We start from the raw sequence: 22,582 nt of genomic DNA, 5'->3' as shown, positions 1-22,582 counted from the left end.
TCCTACCTATGCCTAGCTAACTACTGAGGCACCTACCTATGCCTACCTACATATACTGGGACTCCTACCTATGCCTACCTACCTATACTGGGACTCCTACCTATGCCTACCTACCTTTACTGGGACTCCTACCTATGCCTAGCTAAGTACTGAGGCACCTACCTATGCCTACCTACCTATACTGGGTCTCCTACCTATGCCTAGCTAACTACTGAGGCACCTACCTATGCCTACCTACATATACTGGGACTGCTACCTATGCCTACCTACCTATACTGGGACTCCTACCTATGCCTACCTACCTATACTGGGACTCCTACCTATGCCTAGCTAACTACTGAGGCACCTACCTATGCCTACCTACCTATACTGGGTCTCCTACCTATGCCTACCTACCTATACTGGGACTCCTACCTATGCCTACCTACATACAAGAAGATAATAAGGCCGTTGCTTCATTGTGGACAGACCAAATTTGATCAGCAGACAGTCACTGTTCTACCATTGAGCTACCACAGCCCGGCGACCATATGGGCTGGAAAACTGTCACGGCCTACACTCTCGCCATGTTGCGCACCAGTCCAGCATGGCCGTCACTACACAAACAGCTGTTTGCGGTGCGTTACACAGTGAGTTTGGTGTGTCAGTGTGAAGCAGAACTCTAATTACACTCTCTGATTGATGTATACACATGCAAGATGTTTGAAAGCACTTTAGGCCTGCAATTTAGCATTCAATGTGATTTCTGCCCTTAAAACGCTGCTTTGCGTCAAATCCAGATTTTCCCACGGGACATTTGGTGTCTATCCCACTCCGCCATCTGGGGGTCCAGGTGTTATGGCCCATACTCACGGGCAACTTTTTGGCAGCGTGTGCGCGACATGCAGTTCCCTCCGCATACACACGGCGGAGGGACCCGGCAACTGATGCTTCGGAAGCTGTCGCTGTTGTCCCTCCCCCCGCCGGAAGCGCCTTCTATTTGTAATTATGTTGCTGTCGCTAGTCCGCGTACTCACGCGGACTAGCGACAGTTGCGGCGGAGTTGCGGCGGCGACTGTCGCCAGGCGATTGACCGCGCCAATCGCCTGGCGACATCAGCGACGGGCGACAGTTCGGGGTGCGCGCCCGTGCAACGCCGCATACTCACGGGCGACCTGTCGCCGCAACACGCGCGCGCTGCATGTTGCGGCGACAATTGTAGCCCGTGAGTATGGGCCATGAGACACCTTGAAACATGTTTTCCATCACTTTTGTGGCCAGCATATTTTTTTCTATTTTTCAAAGTTCGCCTCCCCATTGAAGTCTATTGCGGTTCGCGAACCGAACCTTCCGCGGAAGTTCGCGAACTGGGTTCGCGAACCGAAAATCGGAGGTTCGCAACATCTCTAATTGTGAGATCCTCTGAGGACAGTCAGTGACATGACTATGTACTCTGTACATTGCTGCAGAAGATGTCAGTGCTATATAAATACATAATAATAATAATAATATGGTAGGACCTTACACTATGACTGTGGTAGGATTAGATTGTGAGCTCCTCTTAGGACAGTCAGTGACATGACTATGTACTCTGTAAAGTGCTGCAGAAGATGTCAGTGATGTATAAATACATAATAATAATATGGTAGGACATTACACTATGACTGTGGTAGGATTAGATTGTGAGCTCCTCTGAGGACAATCAGTGACATGACTATGTACTCTGTAAAGTGCTGCAGAAGATGTCAGTGATATATAAATACATAATAATAATATGGTAGGACATTACACTATGACTGTGGTAGGATTAGATTGTGAGCTCCTCTGAGGACAGTCAGTGACATGACTATGTACTCAGTAAAGTGCTGCAGATGATGTCAGTGCTATATAATACATAATAATAATATGGTAGGACATTAGACTGTGACTATGGTAGGATTAGAGTGTGAGCTCCTCTGAGGACAGTCAGTGACATGACTATGTACTCAGTAAAGTGCTGCAGAAAGTTTCAGTGCTATATAAATACATATTAATATGGTAGGACATTAGACTATGACTATGGTAGGATTAGATTGTGAACTAATCTGAAGACAGTCAGTGACATGACTATGTTCTCTGTAAAGTGCTGCAGAAGATGTCAGTGCTGTATAAATACATTATAATAATATGGTAGGATATTAGACTATGACTATGGTAGGATTAGAGTGTGAGCTCCTCTGAGGACAGTCAGTGACATGACTATGTACTCTGTACAGTGCTGCAGAAGATATCAGTGCTATATAAATATATAATAATAATATGGGAGGACATTAGACTATGACTATGGTAGGATTAGATTGTGAGCTCCTCGGAGGACAGTCAGTGATATGACTATGTACTCTGTAAAGTGCTGCAGAAGATGTCAGTGCTTACCGATATTGTCCGACCATGGTGCTTGCTTGATCAGTCCGGATCAATGGCCTCCGGTCTGTCTGCGCCTGGACACTTAAGGTGGGTGGGCTAAACAATTGCCAGGGATGGTTGGTTGGAATGGGCTAAACAAATGCCAGGGAGGGTGGGTGGTTGGCAAATGCCCGGGAGGTAGGGTGGGCTAGTAGATAGGTAGGCTGGTGGGAGGGAGCTTGGTATGGCTAATAGGTAGGTAGCCTGGTGGGAGGGTGGGCTAATAGGTAGGTAGCCTGGTGGGAGGGTGGGTGGGTGGGCTAATAGGTAGGTAGCCTGGTGTGAGAGTAGGTGGGTGGGTAATAGGTAGGTAACCTGGTGGGTGGATGGGTGGGTTAATAGGTAGGTAGCCTGTTGGGAGGGACGGTGGGTGGGCTAATAGGTAGGTAGCCTGGTGGGAGGGACGGTGGGTGGGCTAATAGGTAGGTAGCCTGGTGGGAGAGAGGGTGGGTGGGCTAATAGGTAGGTAGCCTGGTGGGTGGGTGGGTTTATAGGTAGGTAGCCTGGTGGGAGAAAGGGTGGGTGGGCTAATAGGTAGGTAGCCTTGTGGGAGGGAGGAAGGGTGGGTGGGCTAATAGGTAGGTAACCTGGTGGGAGGGAGGGTGGGGTAATAGGTAGGTAGCCTGGTGGGAGGGAGGGTGGGGTAATAGGTAGGTAACCTGGTGGGAGGGTGGGCTTATAGGTAGGTAGCCTGGTGGGAGGGAGATTGGGTGGGCTAATAGGTACTATATGGTTGAAAGAGGTGCCCAGGTTGTAGATAAAAGCGTTTAAAAGCAGTTTAAAACCGGAAAAAGGTTTGAGGTTGCTTACCTCAATGATGACTAATCTTTGCATAAACAAAAGATTTTATTGGTAGCACAGGTGGCGATGCGTTTCGCGGGTCTAAGCCCGCTTCCTCAAGCCTATAGCAGTGCCAAGCCAAATAGGATAGTGAGCTAAGGGAGCCTCTCGCTAATAGGTAGGTAGTCTTGTGGGAGGGAGGAAGGGTGGGTGGGCTAATAGGTAGGTAACCTGGTGGGAGGGAGGGAGGGTAGGCTAATAGGTAGGTAACCTGGTGGGAGGGAGGGAGGGTAGGCTAATAGGTAGGTAACCTGGTGGGAGGGAGGGAGGGTAGGCTAATAGGTAAGTAACCTGGTGGGAGGGAGGGTGGGATAATAGGTAGGTAACCTGGTGGGAGGGAGGGAAGGTAGGCTAATAGGTAGGTAGCCTGGTGGGAGGGAGGGTGGGTGGTCTAATAGGTAGGTAGCCTGGTAGGAGGATGGGTGGGTGGGCTAATAGGTAGGTAGCCTGGTGGGAGGATGGATGGATGGGCTAATAGGTAGGTAGCCTGGTTTGGACTAATAGGTAGGTAGCCTGGTGGGAGGGTGGGTGAGCTAATAGGTAGATAGCCTGGTGGGAGGGTGAGGGGGCTAACAGGTAGGTAGCCTGGTGGGAGGGTGTGCTAATAGGTAGGTAGCCTGGTGGGAGGGAGGGTGTGCTAATAGGTAGGTAGCCTGGTGGGAGGGTGGGTGGTTGTGCTAATAGGTAGGTAACCTGGTGGGAGGGTGGGTAGGTGTGCTGATAGGTAGGTAGCCTGGTGGGAGAAAGGGAGGGTGGGTGGGCTAATAGGTAGGTAACCTCGTGGGAGGGAGGGAGGGTAGGCTAATAGGAAGTAGCCTGGTGGGAGGGTGGGTGGGCTAATAGGTAGGTAGCCTGGTGGGAGGGTGTGCTAATAGGTAGGTAACCTGGTGGGAGGGAGGGTGGGTGGGCTAATAGGTAGGTAACCTGGTGGGAGGGAGGGAGGGTGGGCTAATAGGTAGGTAGCCTGGTGGGAGTGAGGGTGGGCGGTCTAATAGGTAGGTAGCCTGGTGGGAGGGTGGGTGGGCTAATAGGTAGGTAGCCTGGTGGGAGGGACGGTGGGTAGGCTAATAGGTAGGTAGCCTGGTGGGAGGGAGGGTGGGCTAATAGGTAGGTAGCCTGGTGGGAGGGAGGGTGGGCTAATAGGTAGGTAGCCTGGTGGGAGGGTGGGTGGGCAAATAGGTAGGTAGCCTGGTGGGAGGGACGGTGGGTAGGCTAATAGGTAGGTAGCCTGGTGGGAGGGAGGGTGGGCTAATAGGTAGGTAGCCTGGTGGGAGGGAGGGTGGGCTAATAGGTAGGTAGCCTGGTGGGAGGGACGGTGGGTAGGCTAATAGGTAGGTAGCCTGGTTGGAGGGAGGGTGGGCTAATAGGTAGGTAGCCTGGTGGGAGGGACGGTGGGTAGGCTAATAGGTAGGTAGCCTGGTGGGAGGGAGGGTGGGCTAATAGGTAGGTAGCCTGGTGGGAGGGAGGGTGGGCTAATAGGTAGGTAGCCTGGTGGGAGGGTGGGTGGGCAAATAGGTAGGTAGCCTGGTGGGAGGGAGGGTGGGTGGGATAATAGGTAGGTAGCCTGGTGGGAGGGAGGGAGGGTGGGTGAGCTAATAGGTAGGTAGACTGGTGGGAGGGAGGGAGGGAGGGTGGCTGGGCTAATAGTTAGGTAGCCTGGTGGGAGGGAGGGTGAGCTAATAGGTAGGTAGCCTGGTGCGAGAGAGGGTGGGTGGGCTAATAGGTAGGTAGTCTGGAGGAAGGGTGGATGGGCTAATAGGTAGGTAGCCTGGTGGGAGGGAGGGTAGGTGGGCTAATAGGTAGGTAGCCTGGTGGGAAGGTGGGTGGGCAAATAGGTAGGTAGCCTGGTGGGAGGGAGGGTGGGTGGGCTAATAGACAGCCTGGTGGGAGGGAGGGTGGGTTAATAGGTAGGTAGCCTGGTGGGAGGGAGAAAGGGTGGGTGGGCTAATAGGTAGGTAGCCTGGTGGGAGGGAGGTTGGGTGGGCTAATAGGTAGGTAGCCTGGTGGGAGGGTGGGCTAATAGGTAGGTAGCCTGGTGGGAGGGTGGGCTAATAGGTAGGTAACCTGGTGGGAAGGAGGGTGGGCTAATCGGTAGGTAGCCTGGTGGGTGGGTGGGCTTATAGGTAGGTAGGCTGGTGGGAGGGTGGGTCGGCTAATAGGTAGGTAGTCTGGTGGGAGGGAGGAAGGGTGAGTGGGCTAATAGGTAGGTAACATGGTTGGAGGGAGGGTGGGTGGGCTAAAAGGTAGGTAGCCTGGTGGGAGGGAGGTTGGGTGGGCTAATAGGTAGGTAGTTGGTGGGAGGGTGGGCTAATAGGTAGGTAGCCTGATGGGAGGGTGGGCTAATAGGTAGGTAGCCTGATGGGAGAGTAGGTGGGTGGTCTAATAGGTAGGTAACCTGGTGGGTGGATGGGTGGGTTAATAGATATGTAGCCTGGTGGGAGGGACGGTGGGTAGGCTAATAGGTAGGTAGCCTGGTGGGAGGGAGGGTGGGTGGGCTAATAGGTAGGTAGCCTGGTGGGAGGGAGGGTGGGCTAATCGGTAGGTAGCCTGGTGGGTGGGCTTATAGGTAGGTAGCCTGGTGGGAGGGAGGAAGGGTGGGTGGGCTAATAGGTAGGTAACCTGGTTGGAGGGAGGGTGGGTGAGCTAAAAGGTAGGTAGCCTGGTGGGAGGGAGGGTGGGCTAATAGGTAGGTAGCCTAGTGGGAGGGAGGGAGGGTGGGTGGTCTAATAGGTAGGTAGCCTGGTGGGAGGGAGGGTGGGCTTATAGGTAGGTAGCCTGGTGGTAGGGAGGGTGAGCTAATAGATAGATAGCCTGGTGGGAGGGTGGGTGGGCTCATAGGTAGGTAGCCTGGTGGGAGGGTGTGCTAATAGGTAGGTAGCCTGGTGGGAGAGAGGGTGGGTGGGCTAATAGGTAGGTAGCCTGGTGGGAGGGAGGGAGGGTGGGTGGGCTAATAGGTAGGTAGTCTGGTGGGAGGGTAGATGGGCTAATAGGTAGGTAGCCTGGTGGGAAGGTGGGTGGGTGTGCTAATAGGTAGGTCACCTGGTGGGAGGGTAAGTGGGCTAATAGGTAGGTAGCCTGTTGGAAGGGTGGGTGGGCTAATAGGTACGTAGCCTGGTGGGAGGGAGGGTGGGTGGGTGGGCTAATAGGTAGGTAGACTGGTGGAAGGGAGGGAGGGTGGCTGGGCTAATAGGTAGGTAGCCTGGTGGGAGGGAGGGAGGGAGGTTGGGTGGGCTAATAGGTAGGTACCCTGGTGGGCTGATAGGTAGGTAGCCTGGTGGGAGGGAGGGAGGGTGGGCTAATAGGTAGGTAGCCTGGTGGGAGGGAGGGAGGTTGGGTGGGCTAATAGGTAGGTAGCCTGGTGGGCTGATAGGTAGGTAGCCTGATAGGAGGGAGAGTGGGTGGGCTAATAGGTAGGTAGCCTGGTGGGTGGGATGGTGGGTGGGCTAATAGGTAGGTAACCTGGTGGGAGGGAGCATGGGTGGGCTAATAGGTAGGTAGCCTGGTGGGAGGGAGGGAGGTTGGGCTAATAGGAAGGTAGCCTATAAGAGCGGCAGTAGGCAGATACAGGAAGGGGCCGGCGGTTCCAGCAGGCGCTAGAGGTTCAGCCGCCTGGTCTACACTGTCTCCTCTCCTATGTATGCTGCTCGCTACTTCCTGGTTTAGTGAGAGCAGCATACAGAGGAGAAGAGACAATGTAGACCAGGCGGCTGAACCTCTAGCGCCTGCTGGAACCACCGGACCCTTCCTATATCTGCCGCTCTTCCGAAGCAGTAGGTAGTAGAAATCTGACAGAAGCGACAGGTTTTGGACTAGGGCATTCTCAGGGATTTATTTATTTTCAAAAGCACTTAGTGAATGGCAGTTGCTCTGTCCAACTGCCAAAAATCTGTAGGAATCAGGGAAGCTGGCCAGCATCATTGTTTAAATCCTTTTTAGGGAATATCTTTATCCTATACAATAAAGTGTCCCTGCGTCATCAGCTAAATGGTTGTGTGTCCCTGGCTTTTTTGTACTGAGCATGTGCGCAGCCAGGGCAGTTAGGACACAGGGCCGGATCTGACAGTTTGCTGTGTGTGGTTCACAGAGGTTCTCATTGCATTGTGGGAAATAACAGCTTTTTCCAACTGCCAAGCAAGCAGCTCCCTGTGTGCACTTCAGACAGTGGTGGGGAACGAGCAAGCGGGACGTGTATGTGTGCGCATTGCGGGGGGTAGTGGCTGTGATCTAGCTAGTGTTGGGCGAACAGTGTTCGCCACTGTTCGGGTTCTGCAGAACATCACCCTGTTCGGGTGATGTTCGAGTTCGGCCAAACACCTGATGGTGTTCGGCCTTTTTAGTTCGGGTTCGCCCGAACTACTCAATGCCCGCCGAACAGGGCCCTGTTCGCCCGAATATGGCCCCCCTATGGGGTCGCAGGCATAAGGGGGGAGCATGCCCCGATCGCGGGGGGAGGGTCGGAAATTCCCCCCACCCCCTCCGCTAGCGCTCCCCCCTCTGCCCGCTTCCCCATAAAAAAAGTTTTCTGAAAGTTAATAGTACCGGTGGCTGGCTGCAGTGGCTGGCTGGCAGTGGTGTGAGTGAGGAGGAGGAGTCCGACTAGGACGCGTTGAGGCCGGGCAGCGGGCGGTTCAGCGGTAGTACCCTTGTGGTACTTCCGCCCTTTCTCTGACCTCACGTCCTCTACATGATGACACATACGAGGGTACGCGTGACGGGGGCCGTATTGCGGCATGTTCGGGGGTCCCATTGGCTTCCATTGAGTTCCGGGTTCGGGCCGAACATGCCGAACATCTGGCTCATGTTCGGCCTGCTCGGCCCGAACCCGAACATCCAGGTGTTCGCCCAACACTAGATCTAGCACCCGTTTTTTAATGGGCAGGCCTTTTTACTAGTAAAGAATAAAAGCCTTGCTGAGAATCCCCTATGAAGAGATGGACTAGTCCAAAACCTTTCACTTCTGTTAGATTTCTACTACCTACTGTAAGTGACAGCAACATAGGAGAAAAGTAATTTATGGCTCATTTTTCTCTGGAAAAAACATACTTCTTATTTGTATGTGTTTGCACATATTCAAAAATTTTACAATTTTTCGGCATAGTGCCCCTTTAATTAATCTATATATTTAAAATCGGATGTATGTGTGTGTGTGTATGTATGTATGTATGTATGTATGTATGTGTGTGTGTGTGTGTGTGTATGTATGTATGTACCGCGATCAATCGAAAACGCCTTGACCGATTTGAACGAAACTTGGTATACAGATCCCTTACTACCCGGGATGATATGTTCTGGGGGTCTCGCAGCCCCCCTGCACACCTGGGCGGAGCTACAAAACAGAAAATCAGATTTCACCCATTCATGTCAATGGAAAAAAATGTAAAAGGCTGCCATTCTCACAGTAATCAAGCCAGAGTCCCCACACTTGGCACAGTTTGTCACTTGGTAACTGAGGTTACAAATCCAGGAAAAGTGGGCGGAGCATAAAACACCCAATCAAATTTCAGCCATTTATCTTTAATGGGAAAATGTAAACTGCAGCCATTCTTACACTGTCTGTTAATCGCAGGGTTCTCTAACTTGCCACAGTCGGTCACTACGTAAATGAGATTAAGATTCAGGAAAGTGGGTGGAGCTTCCAACAGCCACTCAAACTTCACATTTTGATTTTCAAGGAGAATATTTAACTAACATATATACAACGTTGTAACTCAAAACCGATAAATGCCACATTGGCGCTGATAACAGATTAAAATCCCTGAGATGATGACAATTTGTATGACATCAGACTTGATTAGGGTATAGGGTCCAGTTCCTGAGAAGTTTAATAACTTGGTTGTAGGGGCCCCTGGCCCCGCTAGACTGGTATCAAGTGATTCAGCACGACTCTACAAATCCAATGATACCACTCTCATAACTATCCTATTTACGGTATTTTGCAAATATGCAAAGAATCATATACAACATTCATTTCTTCCTGCTATTGCTGCAGCCAGGCTGTCTGGTTTCAAGCTGTGTCTAGCTCTCTGGGCTCTCCCTGTATGAAAAGGGCTTTTAGTTTGTTAATTAACATCTGAGTGTGAGATCAGCTTGGACAAGCTTTGGCACCTCCGTGAAGGCCCAGATCCTAGTCATATGCTAATTACAAATCACAGGTCTTTTCAGTGAGCATACTTGGCTCTTATGAAAAGAAAACTCGCTGAGAAAGAGAGAGCCCAGATTGACTGCTACAGACAGACAATCTATGTCGGGCAACACAACAACAATCGGGCAGTAAACCGATTGCGATTGCATTCTATTTTCTCATGGCTCGTCTGTGACACCTCCCACAAGAAAAGTTTAAACTTTTGTGGGAAATAGCTGTTTACAGCTGTCTCCAACTGCTAAAAACCATGCAGCAGCTACATCACCTGCCAACAGTAAAATGTTCACTGGAGTTCCTCTTTAAACTTTGCACAGTTGGTCACTGGGTGACTGGGATTAATATTCAGGACATGGGTGAAGCCTACAACAGCCAATCAAAATTCTGTTGATTTTCAAGGGGAATATTTAAATTGCTGGCATTCTTACACTGTTAATAACAGATGCCTTAAACCTGGTACATTTGGTCATTGGGTGACTGGGGTTCAAATTCAGAAACGGGGCGGAGCCACAAACAGCCAATCAGATTATTGTTTAATTTCAATGGGAATATACAAATGATTGATACCAAGGACCCCAAAGCTCATAAACTTGGTCATTGAGTGACTGTATGTCAAGGTTAAAAAAAGTGGGTGTCACCAACAACTACATTTTTTACATGGGAAAATATAAACTGCAACCATTCTTACACTGTTAATGGCAGGGTTCTCAAACTTGACACAGTAGGCCACTGGGTGCAGGGACGGATCTAGGGGGGGGCAAGCGGGTCTCTTGCCCCAGGCGCAAATTGTTGAATTCTTAAAAAGGCGGCAAAATTTGGATGGGGAATGGCAGTTTAGGCGCCAAAACCTGACCTTGCCCCAGGCGCAACTTGGGGCAACTTGGTCTAAATCCGTCCCTGACTGGGTGACTTGGATTAAAGGGACTCCGAGCAGTGCAGAAACTATGGAAAGATGCTCTACAAACATTATGGGCAAGCACCATCTCCCATTTCCCAAAAATAAGGGTAATATTGCATGGGTGTGCAGAAAGGAACAATCTAGGTACATGTAACTAAACAGAGGAAAGTAGTTCCCTTTAAGTACCGCACCACTCCAAAATAATAATCAAACATCAACTTTATTCAATATACATAAAAACACTTAAAAACCAAAATGAGCAACCATGTCAAAAATACTGGGGTTACATTCAATAATGAAAAGTACATAAAATCTCCACATAATGTATCAAAAACCAATAATGCACCTGTACAAATAAATATGCATAACTGTGAACGTCCACATTGCTACCCAAGCAATGTGAAAAAAGGTAGGAAGCGAACCAGCATCACAAAGGTGAAAGACCGTGATGAAAAGTGAACAAGTGAAAAAACAAAAACAAACAAAGGAGACCAGTACAATTAGACCAGAGTAAAGTGCTAGAGTGCATGAAAGGTCAGCGTTATAACGCTATGAAGAAAGTGCAGTAAATATTGAAAAAGTGCTGTGTGCAACAAGTGACAAGCAGCGACTAGCGCTGTAAAGGAGCAAAAGCTTACCTAAGGTCTATATGTGGAGAAGGAATGACATGGTGAGCCGACCTGCCGTCGCGATTCGCCGCTTTCCGCAATGTAGCGGCTTCCTCTGGGCCACAGTTATATTGTATTACACAGGACGACACTTTCCCCAGTGTCAGCAGCTCCATTCTGCTGACTGGAGCTGCTGACTTTGACAAAAAGTCGCCCTGTGTAATACAATATAACTATGGCTTGATGGATATCATTTTAAAGCTCTCTTTCTCCTCTTTCTGACGACACCTAAATCGTTGCCCTATGCCTTTTAGTTTTCTCTATTTTCGCGATCGAAATCGCGGCCGCGGCAATTTCAATCGCGAAAATAGCGAAAACTAAAATGCGTAGGGTGGCGGTTTATATATCATTGGAAAGAGGAGAAAGAGAGCTTTAAAATGATGTGCATCTTTCCATAGTTTCTGCACTGCTCGGAGTCCCTTTAATATTCAGGAACATGGGTGGCGTCTACAACAGCCAATCAAAATTCACCTGTTGATTTTCAAGGGGAATATCTACATTGCTGCCATTCTAACACTCTTAATGGCAGATGCCTCAAATCTGGTACAGTCAGTCATTGGGGGACTGGGGTTCAAATTCACTAAAGGGGGGCCACAAACAGCCAATCAGATTTGTTAGATTTATTTCAGCCATTCTGTTATTGGCAGGGTTCTCAAACTTGGCACAGTTGGTCACTGGATGACTGGGATTAATATCCAAGAAAGTGGGTGGAGCCTACAACAGCCAATCAAAATGCACCTATTGGTTTTCAAGAGGAATATTTACATTGCAACCATTCTTACACTCTTAATGGCAGATGCCTCAAATCTGGTACAGTCAGTCACTGGGAGACTGGGGTTTAAATTCCGAAAAGGGGGCGGGCTATAAACAGCCAATCAGATTTGTTTAATATTAATGGAAAAATACAACTTATTGATGCCAAGGACCCCAAAGCTCATAAACTTGGTCATTGAGTGACTGTATGTCAAGGTTATAAACGGCCAAAAACAACTAACTTTTTACATGGGAAAATATAAACTGCAGCAATTCTTACACTGTTAATGGCAGGGTTCTCAAACTTGACACAGCTGGTCACTCACTGGGTAACTGGGATTAATATTCAGAAAAGTAGATGGAGCCTACCACAGGCAATCGAAATTCACCTAGTGATTTTCAAGGGGAATATTGAAACTGCTGCCAGTCTTACACTGTTTACGGCAGAGGTCTCAAACTTGCTACAGTCAGTCTTTAAGTGACTGGGGTTCAAATTCACTAAAGGGGTGGAGCCCAAAACAGACAATCAGATTTATTTGCTGGATAAACTGCTTCCATTCATACAATTTTGATACCAGGAACCCGAAAGCTTACAAACGTGGTCACTTAGGGACTGAGTGTCAAGGTTACAAAAACTGGATGGAGTACAAAACAAATTTCCCTGGGAAAATGTAAACTACAGCCCTTCTTCACTGTTAACGGCAGGGTTCTCAAACTTTGCACAGTTGGTCACTGGGTGACTGGGATCAATATTCAGAAAAGTGGGTGGAGCCTAAAAAGCCAATCAAAATCCACCTGATCATTTTCAAGGGGAATATTTAAATCCCGCCATTCTTGCACTGTTAATGGCACAAGACTCAAACCTGGTACAGTTGGTTATTGGGACACTGGGGTTCAAATTCAGAAAAGGAGGTGGAGCCACACAAATTTGTTTTTATTGATGCCAAGGACCCAAAAACTCAGAAACTTGGTCATTGAGTGACTGTGTGTCCAGGTTATAACAAGTGTCAAAAATAAATTTCACTGGGAAAATATAAACTACAGGCCGTTTTACACGGTTAATGGCGGTTAATGGCAGGGTTCTCAAACTTTGCCCAGATGGTCACTGGGTGACTGAGATTAATATTCAGGGTAGTGGGTGGAGCCTGTAATAGCCAATCAAAATTCACCTGTTAATTTTCAAGGGGAATATTTAAATTGCTGCCATTTTTACACTGTTAATAGCAGAGGCCTCAATCCTGCTACAGTTGGTCATTGGGTATCTGGCGTTTAAATGCTGGAGAGGGGCGGAGTCACAAACAACCAATCTGATTTGTTTCATTTCTACAGGAATATACAAATTATTGATGCCAAAGCTCACAAACTTGGTCATTGAGTGTTTGTGTGTTAGGGTTAGAAAAAGTGGGCGGAGCTGACATCAGCCAATTGCATACCTGGGCAACACTGGGTCATCAGCTAGTAATATATACAATATGTAATATAACAGCTTGCATGCTTGCTACGGTAACATGATTTTCAATTTTATTTCTTAGTCTTTTCATAATAACCTTGGCATTCTGAAATGCTTGTAATATAAACACAATATTCTAGCTTGTGTAATTAAAACAATCCTTGTTTTAGTGAGTTTAACTGTCTGGAATATACTGAAATGCCCAGAGCAATATTGTCCCCCTTGTGGCCCTCAGGCCTCCTCTTGTCCCCCTGTGCCTCTATCTATTCCCATGCCTCTTTCTGTCCCCTTGTTCCTTCTTCTGTCCCCTTGTGCTACCTCTGCCACCCTGTGCATTCCTTTGTCCCACTGTGCCTAGGCTCCTACTGTTCCCCTTTGTGCCTTTCTCTGTCCCCCTTTGGGGCTCTCTCTGTTCCCAGGTGCCTCCTTATGTCCCTTTGTGCCACTATCTGTCCCTGTCCCCCTCAAGCAATTCCCCAGCTTAGTGTGTAAATGCAGAGTATAGTGCAGCAGCAGCTGTGCTCTCACCTCTCCGCTGGAGTCCAGTGCTGTGCCTGTGTGACCATCCTGTCTGTCCCCATCCCCTTCCTGCACTCTCCCAGCTTAGTGTGTAAATGCAGAGTATAGTGCAGCAGCAGCTGTGCTCTCACCTCTCCGCTGGAGTCCAGTGCTGTGCCTGTGTGACCATCCTGTCGGTCCCCATCCCCTTCCTGCACTCCCCAGTCCAGTGTGTAAATGCAGAGTATAGTAAAGCAGAAGCTGTGCTCTCACCTCTTCGCTGGAGTCCAGTGCTGTGCCTGTGTGACCATCCTGTCTGTCCCCATCCCCCTCCTGCACTCGCCCAGCTTAGTGTGTAAATGCAGAGTATAGTGCAGCAGAAGCTGTGCTCTCACCTCTCCGCTGGAGTCCAGTGCTGTGCCTGTGTGACCATCCTGTCTGTCCCCATCCCCCTCCTGCACTCGCCCAGCTTAGTGTGTAAATGCAGAGTATAGTGCAGCAGCAGCTGTGCTCTCACCTCTCCGCTGGAGTCCAGTGCTGTGCCTGTGTGACCATCCTGTCTGTCCCCATCCCCCTCCTGCACTCCCCCAGCTTAGTGTGTAAATGCAGAGTATAGTAAAGCAGAAGCTGTGCTCTCACCTCTCCGCTGGAGTCCAGTGCTGTGCCTGTGTGACCATCCTGTCTGTCCCCATCTCCTTCCTGCACTTCCCCAGCTAGGGTGTAAATGCAGAGTATAGTGCAGCAGAAGCTGTGCTCTCACCTTGGCGCTGGAGTCCAGTGCTGTGCCTGTGTGACCATCCTGTCTGTCCCCATCCCCCTCCTGCTCTCCCCAGCTTAGTGTGTGAATGCAGAGTATAGTGCAGCAGAGGCTGTGCTCTCACCTCCCTGCCGGATTCAACCGTTGTGCCTGTGTGACCATCCTGTCCGTCTCCTGCTTCCTCTAGTGCTGGCATCTCAATCTCCTCATGTCGTGTGTAATTATGCTACATGTGGTGAGATACTGGGCACTAGGCCAAACCACAAGCGGACAGGTGGAAGCACAGTACTGGACTCCAGCGGAGAGGTGAAAGCACAGCTGCTGCTGCACTATACTCTGCATTTACACACTAAGCTGGGGGAGTGTAGGAGGGGGATGGGGACAGACAGGATGGTCACACAGGCACAGCACTAGACTCCAGCAGAGGGGTGAGAGCACATCTTCTGCTGCACTTTACTCTGCATTTACACACTAAGCTGGGGTAGTGCAGGAAGTGGACGAGGACAGACAGGATGGTCACACAGGCACAGCACTGGACTCCAGTGGAGAGGTGAGAGCACAGCTCCTGCTGCACTATACTCTGCATCTACACACTAAGCTGGGGGAGTGCAGGAAGGGGATGGGGACAGACAGGATGGTCACACAGGCACAACACTGGACTCCAGCGGAGAGGTGAGAGCACAGCTTCTGCTGCTTTATACTCTGCATTTACACACTAAGCTGGGGTAGTGCAGGAAGGGGACGAGGACAGACAGGATGGTCACACAGGCACAGCACTGGACTCCAGAGGGGAGGTGAGAGCACAGCTTCTGCTGCACTATATTCTGCATTACACACTAAGCTGGGGGAGTGTAGGAGGGGGATGGGGACAGACAGGATGGTCGCACAGGCACAACACTGGACTCCAGCGGAGAGGTGAGAGCACAGCTTCTGCTGCACTATACTCTGCATTTACACACTAAGCTGGGGGAGAGCAGGAAGGGGATGTGGACAGACAGGATGGTCACACAGGCACAGCACTGGACTCCAGCGGAGAGGTGAGAGCACAGCTTCTGCTGCACCATACTCTGCATTTACACACTAAGCTGGGGGAGAGCAGGAGGGGGATGGGGACAGACAGGATGGTAACACAGGCACAGCACTGGACTCCAGCGGAGAGGTGAGAGCACAGCTTCTGCTGTACTATACTCTGCATTTACACACTAAGCTGGGGGAGTGCAGGAGGGGGATGGGGACAGACAGGATGGTCACACAGGCACAGCACTGGACTCCAGCGGAGAGGTGAGAGCACAGCTTCTGCTGTACTATACTCTGCATTTACACACTAAGCTGGGGTAGTGCAGGAAGAGGATGGGGACAGACAGGATGGTCACACAGGCACAGCACTACACTCCAGCAGAGGGGTGAGAGCACAGCTTCTGCTGTGATATACTCTGCATTTACACACTAAGCTGGGGGAGAGAAGGAAGAGTCTCAGTGTAAAGCAAGCACCCAAGGAGAGGATAGGCGATGTGCTCTGACCTGCAGTGTCTCTGCACAAGTTGACACTCCACACAGCTGCCTCCTCAGTCAAGTCAGCACCATCTGTAGTAAATATAGCTTTTTATTGTTTAAAGCAGCAACATGACAGTCATCTGTCCAGCGACAGCCTCGCTGTTTCGGTCATAAGACCTTTCTCAAGCTGTATAGAGTAGTATACAGATGACTTGACTTGACTGAGGAGGGAGAGAAGGAAGGTGGCGTGCATTGAAATGCAACAGGATCAGCGGGTTGTTTGTATCCCAGGAGGACTCCCTGTATTAAGAATCCACTGTGTGTGTGTGTGTGTGTGGTGTGTGTGTGTGTGTGTGTGTGTGTGTGTGTGATTGTGTGTGTGTGTGTGATTGTGTGTGTGTGTGTGGTGTGTGTGTGTGTGTGTGTGGTGTGTGTGTGTGTGTGTCTGTGATTGTGTGTGTGTGTGTGTGTGTGTGTGTGGTGTGTGTGTGTGTGTGTGTGGTGTGTACAGTGTGTGTGTGTGTGTGTGTGTGTGTGTGTGTGTGTGTGTGTGTGTGTGTGTGTGTGTGTGTGTGTGTGTGTGTGATTGTGTGTGTGTGTGTGATTGTGTGTGTGTGTGTGATTGTGTGTGTGTGTGTGATTGTGTGTGTGATTGTGTGTGTGATTGTGTGTGTGATTGTGTGTGTGTGTGTGTGTGAGTGTGATTGTGTGTGTGATTGTGTGTGTGATTGTGTGTGTGTGTGTGTGTGTGTGTGTGTGTGTGTGTGTGTGTGATTGTGTGTGTGTGATTGTGTGTGTGATTGTGTGTGTGAGTGTGATTGTGTGTGTGTGTGTGAGATTGTGTGTGTGTGTGTGATTGTGTGTGTGTGATTGTGTGTGTGTGATTGTGTGTGTGTGTGGTGTGTGTGTGTGTGTGTGTGTGTGTGTGAGTGTGTGTGTGGTGTGTGTGTGTGTGTGTGTGTGATTGTGTGTGTGTGAGTGTGATTGTGTGTGTGTGAGTGTGATTGTGTGTGTGTGTGTGTGTGTGTGTGTGTGTGTGTGTGTGTGTGTGTGTGTGTGTGTGTGTGTGTGTGTGTGATTGTGTGTGTGTGATTGCGTGTGTGCGTGTGTGTGTGTGTGTGTGTGTGTGTGTGTGGTGTGTGTGTGTGTGTGATTGTGTGTGTGTGTGTGAGTGTGATTGTGTGTGTGTGTGTGTGTGTGTGTGTGTGTGTGTGTGTGTGTGTGTGTGTGTGTGTGTGTGTGTGTGTGTGTGTGTGATTGTGTGTGTGATTGTGTGTGTGTGTGATTGTGTGTGTGTGTGTGTGTGATTGTGTGTGTGTGTGTGTGTGTGTGTGTGAGTGTGTGTGTGATTGTGTGTGTGTGATTGTGTGTGTGTGATTGTGTGTGTGTGTGTGTGTGTGTGTGTGATTGTGTGTGATTGTGTGTGTGTGTGTGTGTGTGTGTAGGGGGGAAGGGGTGACACAGGACTGCTTTCCTGCAGCGACAAAAAGGCTAGAAACAGTCCTGCACTTTATATTTATTGCATTGCACTTTACACCTTTTTGATTTTGAGTTGCTGGGGACATTTTTGCAATTATCATCATTGGCTGTACATTATTAGCTGGACATTCCTACACTTATCATAGTGATTAAGTTATAATTGTATACTTGCTATTTATGTATGCTTGGGGGGGACATCCTCAAAATGTTTCCTGAAGGCAGCAAATAGTCTAGAGCCAGCCCTGGTCTAACTTGATGCTCTAGTTTGACTAGTTTGTTTTTCTTTCATTCTTAGGCTCTCGGAGATGGCCTCGCTGAGAGAGGAGCTGCTGTGTTCCATTTGCCTTAACATCTATAAAGATCCTGTAACCCTGAAATGTGGACACAGCTTCTGCAATGTCTGTGTTGACGCTGCTCTGAATGCACAGGAAGGATATGAAGGTTACTCCTGTCCTGAATGCAGGGAATTGTTTCCGGAGTGGCCTGCAGTGCGGAAGGACATAACGCTAAGTAACATAGTGGAGAAATTCCTGTCTAATCAGCCAGATGAGGAGAAGTCTAGGGACTTCTGCAGTCAATTTCCTGAGCCTGACAATATATCCTGTATGCATTGCCAAAATTCTCTGTGTGAAGATCACCTGAGAATCCACAATAAGGCACCAGAACACGTCTTGCGTGACCCCACCACTCCCCTAGAAGGCAGCAGAAGCTTCCTACATCTAGAGGGCCTTACATATTCCTGCGCTGAGGAAGCTGCCTGTGTCTCTACACCTGTCTCTCTGGTTGGTACACGTTGGGGAAATCAGGTGGCGTCACTGGCTAAAGCCTCCAAAAGGATGACTCCGCAGCCAAGAGAAATAATGAGAGAAATAGAGGAGATTGAAATAAAAATCAAGAGAGTGGAGGAATGCAAGAAAAGGGCACAAGAAAAAACAGATCGTGAAATAGAGGAAATTATTTCCTGGCTTACATATGATAGGAGAAAGATGAAGGACCAGGAGATGCAACTCCTGATTTACATCATCAGGGAGGCAGACCAAGTGTCCCAGATACACGATAGTACCATTTGGCAACTGAAGGTTCAGAAGTGCAAGCTGACCAGGAAGATGCGCCACACTGAAGAGCCGTCCAGCGTGACTGATCCATTGTTGATCCACTCTCGAGAAAGAGGCACATGTGAAGTGTGTGATAGAGGAGGAGGGAGATATTGAGAACAGAGAGAGAGAGATTTGATGTGCTGCCTCCAGCAGATATGTGGCAATGTCATTGTATTTCTTTGTATTTTTAGGCTTTATAGTCCACTGATATAGTGTCAGGAGGTGATCATTGTGATACTGTGTTGTGTTTGTTCTCTATAAATACCAGATTCCTGTTTGTGATGTAACTTCCTCAGTATTAGGGAGGGCCCTGCCTAGGAGAACTCATGGAGAAGCATGTGATCAGTGTGGTCAGGTGATAGATATGTAAGTCTCTGATTAGTGATGGTCGTGTCTAGGAGAAGTCATGGAGAAGCATGTGATCAGTGTGGTCAGGTGATAGATATGTAAGTCTCTGATTAGTGATGGGTGTGTCTAGGAGAAGTCACGGAGGAGCATGTGATCAGTCTGGTCAGGTGATAGATATGTAAGTCTCTGATTAGTGATGGTCGTGTCTAGGAGAAGTCATGGAGAAGCATGTGATCAGTGTGGTCAGGTGATAGATATGTAAGTCTCTGATTAGTGATGGGTGTGTCTAGGAGAAGTCATGGAGAAGCATGTGATCAGTCTGGTCAGGTGATAGATATGTAAGTCTCTGATTAGTGATGGGTGTGTCTAGGAGAAGTCGTGGAGAAGCATGTGATCAGTGTGGTCAGGTGAATATGTGTAAGTCTCTGATTAGTGACAGTCGTGTCTAGGAGAAGTCATGGAGAAGCATGTGATCAGTGTGGTCAGGTGATAGATATGTAAGTCTCTGATTAGTGATGGTCGTGTCTAGGAGAAGTCATGGAGAAGCATGTGATCAGTGTGGTCAGGTGATAGATATGTAAGTCTCTGATTAGTGATGGTCATGTCTAGGAGAACTCATGGAGAAGCATGTGATCAGTCTGGTCAGGTGATAGATATGTAAGTCTCTGATTAGTTAAGGTCATGTCTAGGAGAACTCATGGAGAAGCATGTGATCAGTTTGTTGAGCTGATAGATTCGTAAGGCTCTGATTTGCTGGTCATGATTAGTAATGGACGGATTTGTTTGCCGGAAGACAGTTTGTGGTGAACGAACATTCATTCCCTGTTTGCATTACCGCAAATAATAATTCCTAAAAGTTTGCATTCTCTTTTAATGACAATGGCCCCCAAATTAACCAATTGAGGACCACAGGTTTATATCACCCTAATGACCGGGCTATTTTTTTCAATTCAGCACTCTGCAGCTTTAACAGTTTATTGCTCGGACATACAACTTTCCACCCAAATGAATTTCACCTGCTTATCTTAAAGCAGTAGGGTCAGCCATACTATGCTAGGGAAAAAACACATATATAAGTAGATAAATACTTGATCTACTTCCATAACACATGTATTATACTGTCCACGTTTTGATTTCAGTGAATGTTATTTAGTAAATGACGAGAATTCTGTTCCTGGTGGGGGCCATGTCTTTTGCCCTTGTCTTGTCATGTCTTCCCTTTACTTTTTTTCTTGTCTCCTCCAATCGCTGAGTCACCTCAGCCTTGCTTGTAAACACAAGTGAGTAGGGGATTAGGTTTCAGATAAGAAGCTGGCAGGGAAATAAATGGAAGAGGAGGAATATATTATAGATAAAAAGAACCCCCAGCATGCAATTCTTTGGCACTGACTACTAAAGGGCCAGTGTTCCTTAAGTATGTGATAACTCCAAATCATAACAGCAGAAAAAGTTTTGAAAGTTTTGAATGCAGGATTAGCATCTTTATCACTTAATACACTCAGACCAGTTGCTGTTGAAATTTGATTTTTATGGTGACGATACCGCTTTAACACCAATAGGACATTTTTTGGGGGTGGGATCTGATTGCTGCTGCAATCTTTTATTATAATTATTAATTTGAAAAGGTAATTTTTAAATAAAAAATCCTTTTTATGTTTCCTCCCTCCTCCTGAGATAATTAAATTACAACCACCTGTCATAGGCATCGGCCTATGAGAGGGATTAGATCGTGAGCCACTCCAGGGGACAGTTAAGTGACAAAGCTGTCCCCTGTACTGCGCTGCGCTAGATCGCAGCACCAGAGCAGGGACAAGGTTCTCCAGCACCCAAGGCTGAGACACCAAAGTGCACCACCCCAACCCTCCCACCCCAGCCGTCACACACTGATTGCTATTAGACTAAGAGGGCCACAGGGCCCACAACGTCCCCAACACCTTAATATCTAGTTATCTGGCTTGCAGTCCCTGCTATGTATCCCCTTTTATTATTTCTTTCTGCTTCATACACAATTAGGAATGACAGCTGAATGAATTCTGCGCCCCCTCCTACACTGCGCCCTGAGGCTAGAGCCTCTCCAGCCTATGCCTCGGCCCGGCCCTGCGCAGCACTGTACAAATGAAAATAACAGGTTTTTTTTTTTACCCAACAGCCTGCAAGTTAGTCGATTTCAAAGCTATAATAGGCAAACATTATTTTATTTAATAATGCAGTTGAAGAACAACTGAAGAGAAAGGTATATGAAGGATGCCTCTGTATTATGAAACTACTCAATCAATTTATCTGTATTTAGGTGGATTGGAGCAGACAGTATGTCTCTTAAAGCGGGATTGTCACCATAAAAATCTAATTTCAACAGCAACTGGTCTGAGTGTATTAATTGATAAAGATGCTAATCCTGCATTCAAAACTTTTTCTGCTGTTATGATTTGGAAATATTGCATACTTTAGGAGCACTGGCCCTTTAGTAGTCAGTGCCAAACAGTTGCATGATGGGGGTTCTTTTTATCTATAATATATTCCTCCTCTTCCATTTATTTCCCTGCCAGCTGCTTATCTGAAACACGATCCCCTGCTCACTTGTGTTTACAAGCAAGGCTGAGGCGACTCAGCGATTGGAGGAGAAAAGAAAAAAGTAAAGGGCAGAAATGACATCACGAGTTAGCCTAAACTGTGGGCAAAAGACATGGCCCCCACCAGGAACAGAATTCTCGTCATTTACTGTATAACAGTCACTGAAATCAAAATGTGGAGAGTGCATTACATGTGTTATGTAAGTAGATCAAGTATTTATCTAATTATATATGTGGTTTTTTTTCCTGGCATAGTATGGCTGATCCTACTGGTTTAACACTTTAGAATTTATTCAGCTGCTTCTGTTCTATGTCATCTAATCAATAAGCATTAGTGTCCCAGTGCCACTGGCAGCCATGCACACCCATCACACTGCCTCCACCATGTTCAACAGAGGATGCGGTATGCTTTGGATAACGAGCTGGGAGAAAGTAAAGAGGCGCCCAATGTATATAAAATACTTTCATATCAATAAAATAAAAAAGATGAGGTGGCTTACCTCCCAGACAACAACAGTCTATTTGCCGCATGCCGTTGCAGTCTATTTGCCGCATTCGGGGAGAGGCGCCCTGAATGCGGCAAATAGATTGCAACGGCACTTTTATTTCGCCTGAGGAAGTGGGCATGGTCCCACGAAATGCATTGCCTGTGCTTATTTTCAATTACATTTCCTCACCTAAAGTGAGTTGTCATCTGTGAGGTAAGTCACCTCATCTTTTTTATTTTATTGATTTTAAAGTTTTTGTATACATTGGGCACCTCTGTACCTTCTTCTGTGTCTTAATCCTCTCCCCCCCCCCCCCCCCCGCTCTCCAGTGAGGGGCATCTTGTGCATCTGATGCAGGCTGGAATTCCACATCCTGTGGTTTTCAAGGTGCACAGGTTTTTTTTGCTAAGAGAGCGACCGTATCCTGGATTGCTGGTAGACCTGGGTGGAGTCAGGTTTAAGACACTCCACCTGCCTGAAGTGGTCGGTTGCCCCTTGTGCATTCCACCTTTGTGAGTATTATTACAGAAAAATCTTTTTGAATACTCATCACCTGCGACGTACTGCACCATTTGGGCTCCCCTTGTCTTTGTGTTTTTTTCTCCCAGTACTTCATACTGGATAATGAGCTGTTCCATGTATTCTATTCATTGCAATAATGTACAGAGCCAAGATCAGAAAA

The 22,582-nt window shown here is 48.1% G+C and overlaps 2 protein-coding genes across 5 annotated transcripts in view; one reads left to right on the top strand and one right to left on the bottom strand.

The window, feature by feature from the left end:
• The window catches only part of LOC137561333 (E3 ubiquitin/ISG15 ligase TRIM25-like), a 58,921-nt gene extending 39,004 nt beyond the window's left edge, over positions 1–19,917 (top strand). For all 4 annotated transcript variants that reach the window (XM_068272639.1, XM_068272622.1, XM_068272633.1 and 1 more), the window contains one exon: positions 17,693–19,917. In XM_068272639.1, the coding sequence (XP_068128740.1) occupies positions 17,693–18,608 (916 nt within the window). In that variant the 3' untranslated portion in view covers positions 18,609–19,917. The remainder of the gene's footprint in view (positions 1–17,692) is intronic.
• Positions 1–22,582, bottom strand: part of LOC137544546 (B-cell differentiation antigen CD72-like) — a 173,033-nt gene that overhangs the window by 117,604 nt on the left and 32,847 nt on the right. The window lies entirely within an intron of this gene.

The sequence above is a fragment of the Hyperolius riggenbachi genome, chromosome 1 (genome assembly GCF_040937935.1).
Source record: "Hyperolius riggenbachi isolate aHypRig1 chromosome 1, aHypRig1.pri, whole genome shotgun sequence".
In the NCBI taxonomy this organism is placed as follows: domain Eukaryota; kingdom Metazoa; phylum Chordata; class Amphibia; order Anura; family Hyperoliidae; genus Hyperolius; species Hyperolius riggenbachi.
Note: the sequence above shows the minus strand (reverse complement) of the source record. Positions and strands in the feature narration are given on the sequence as shown.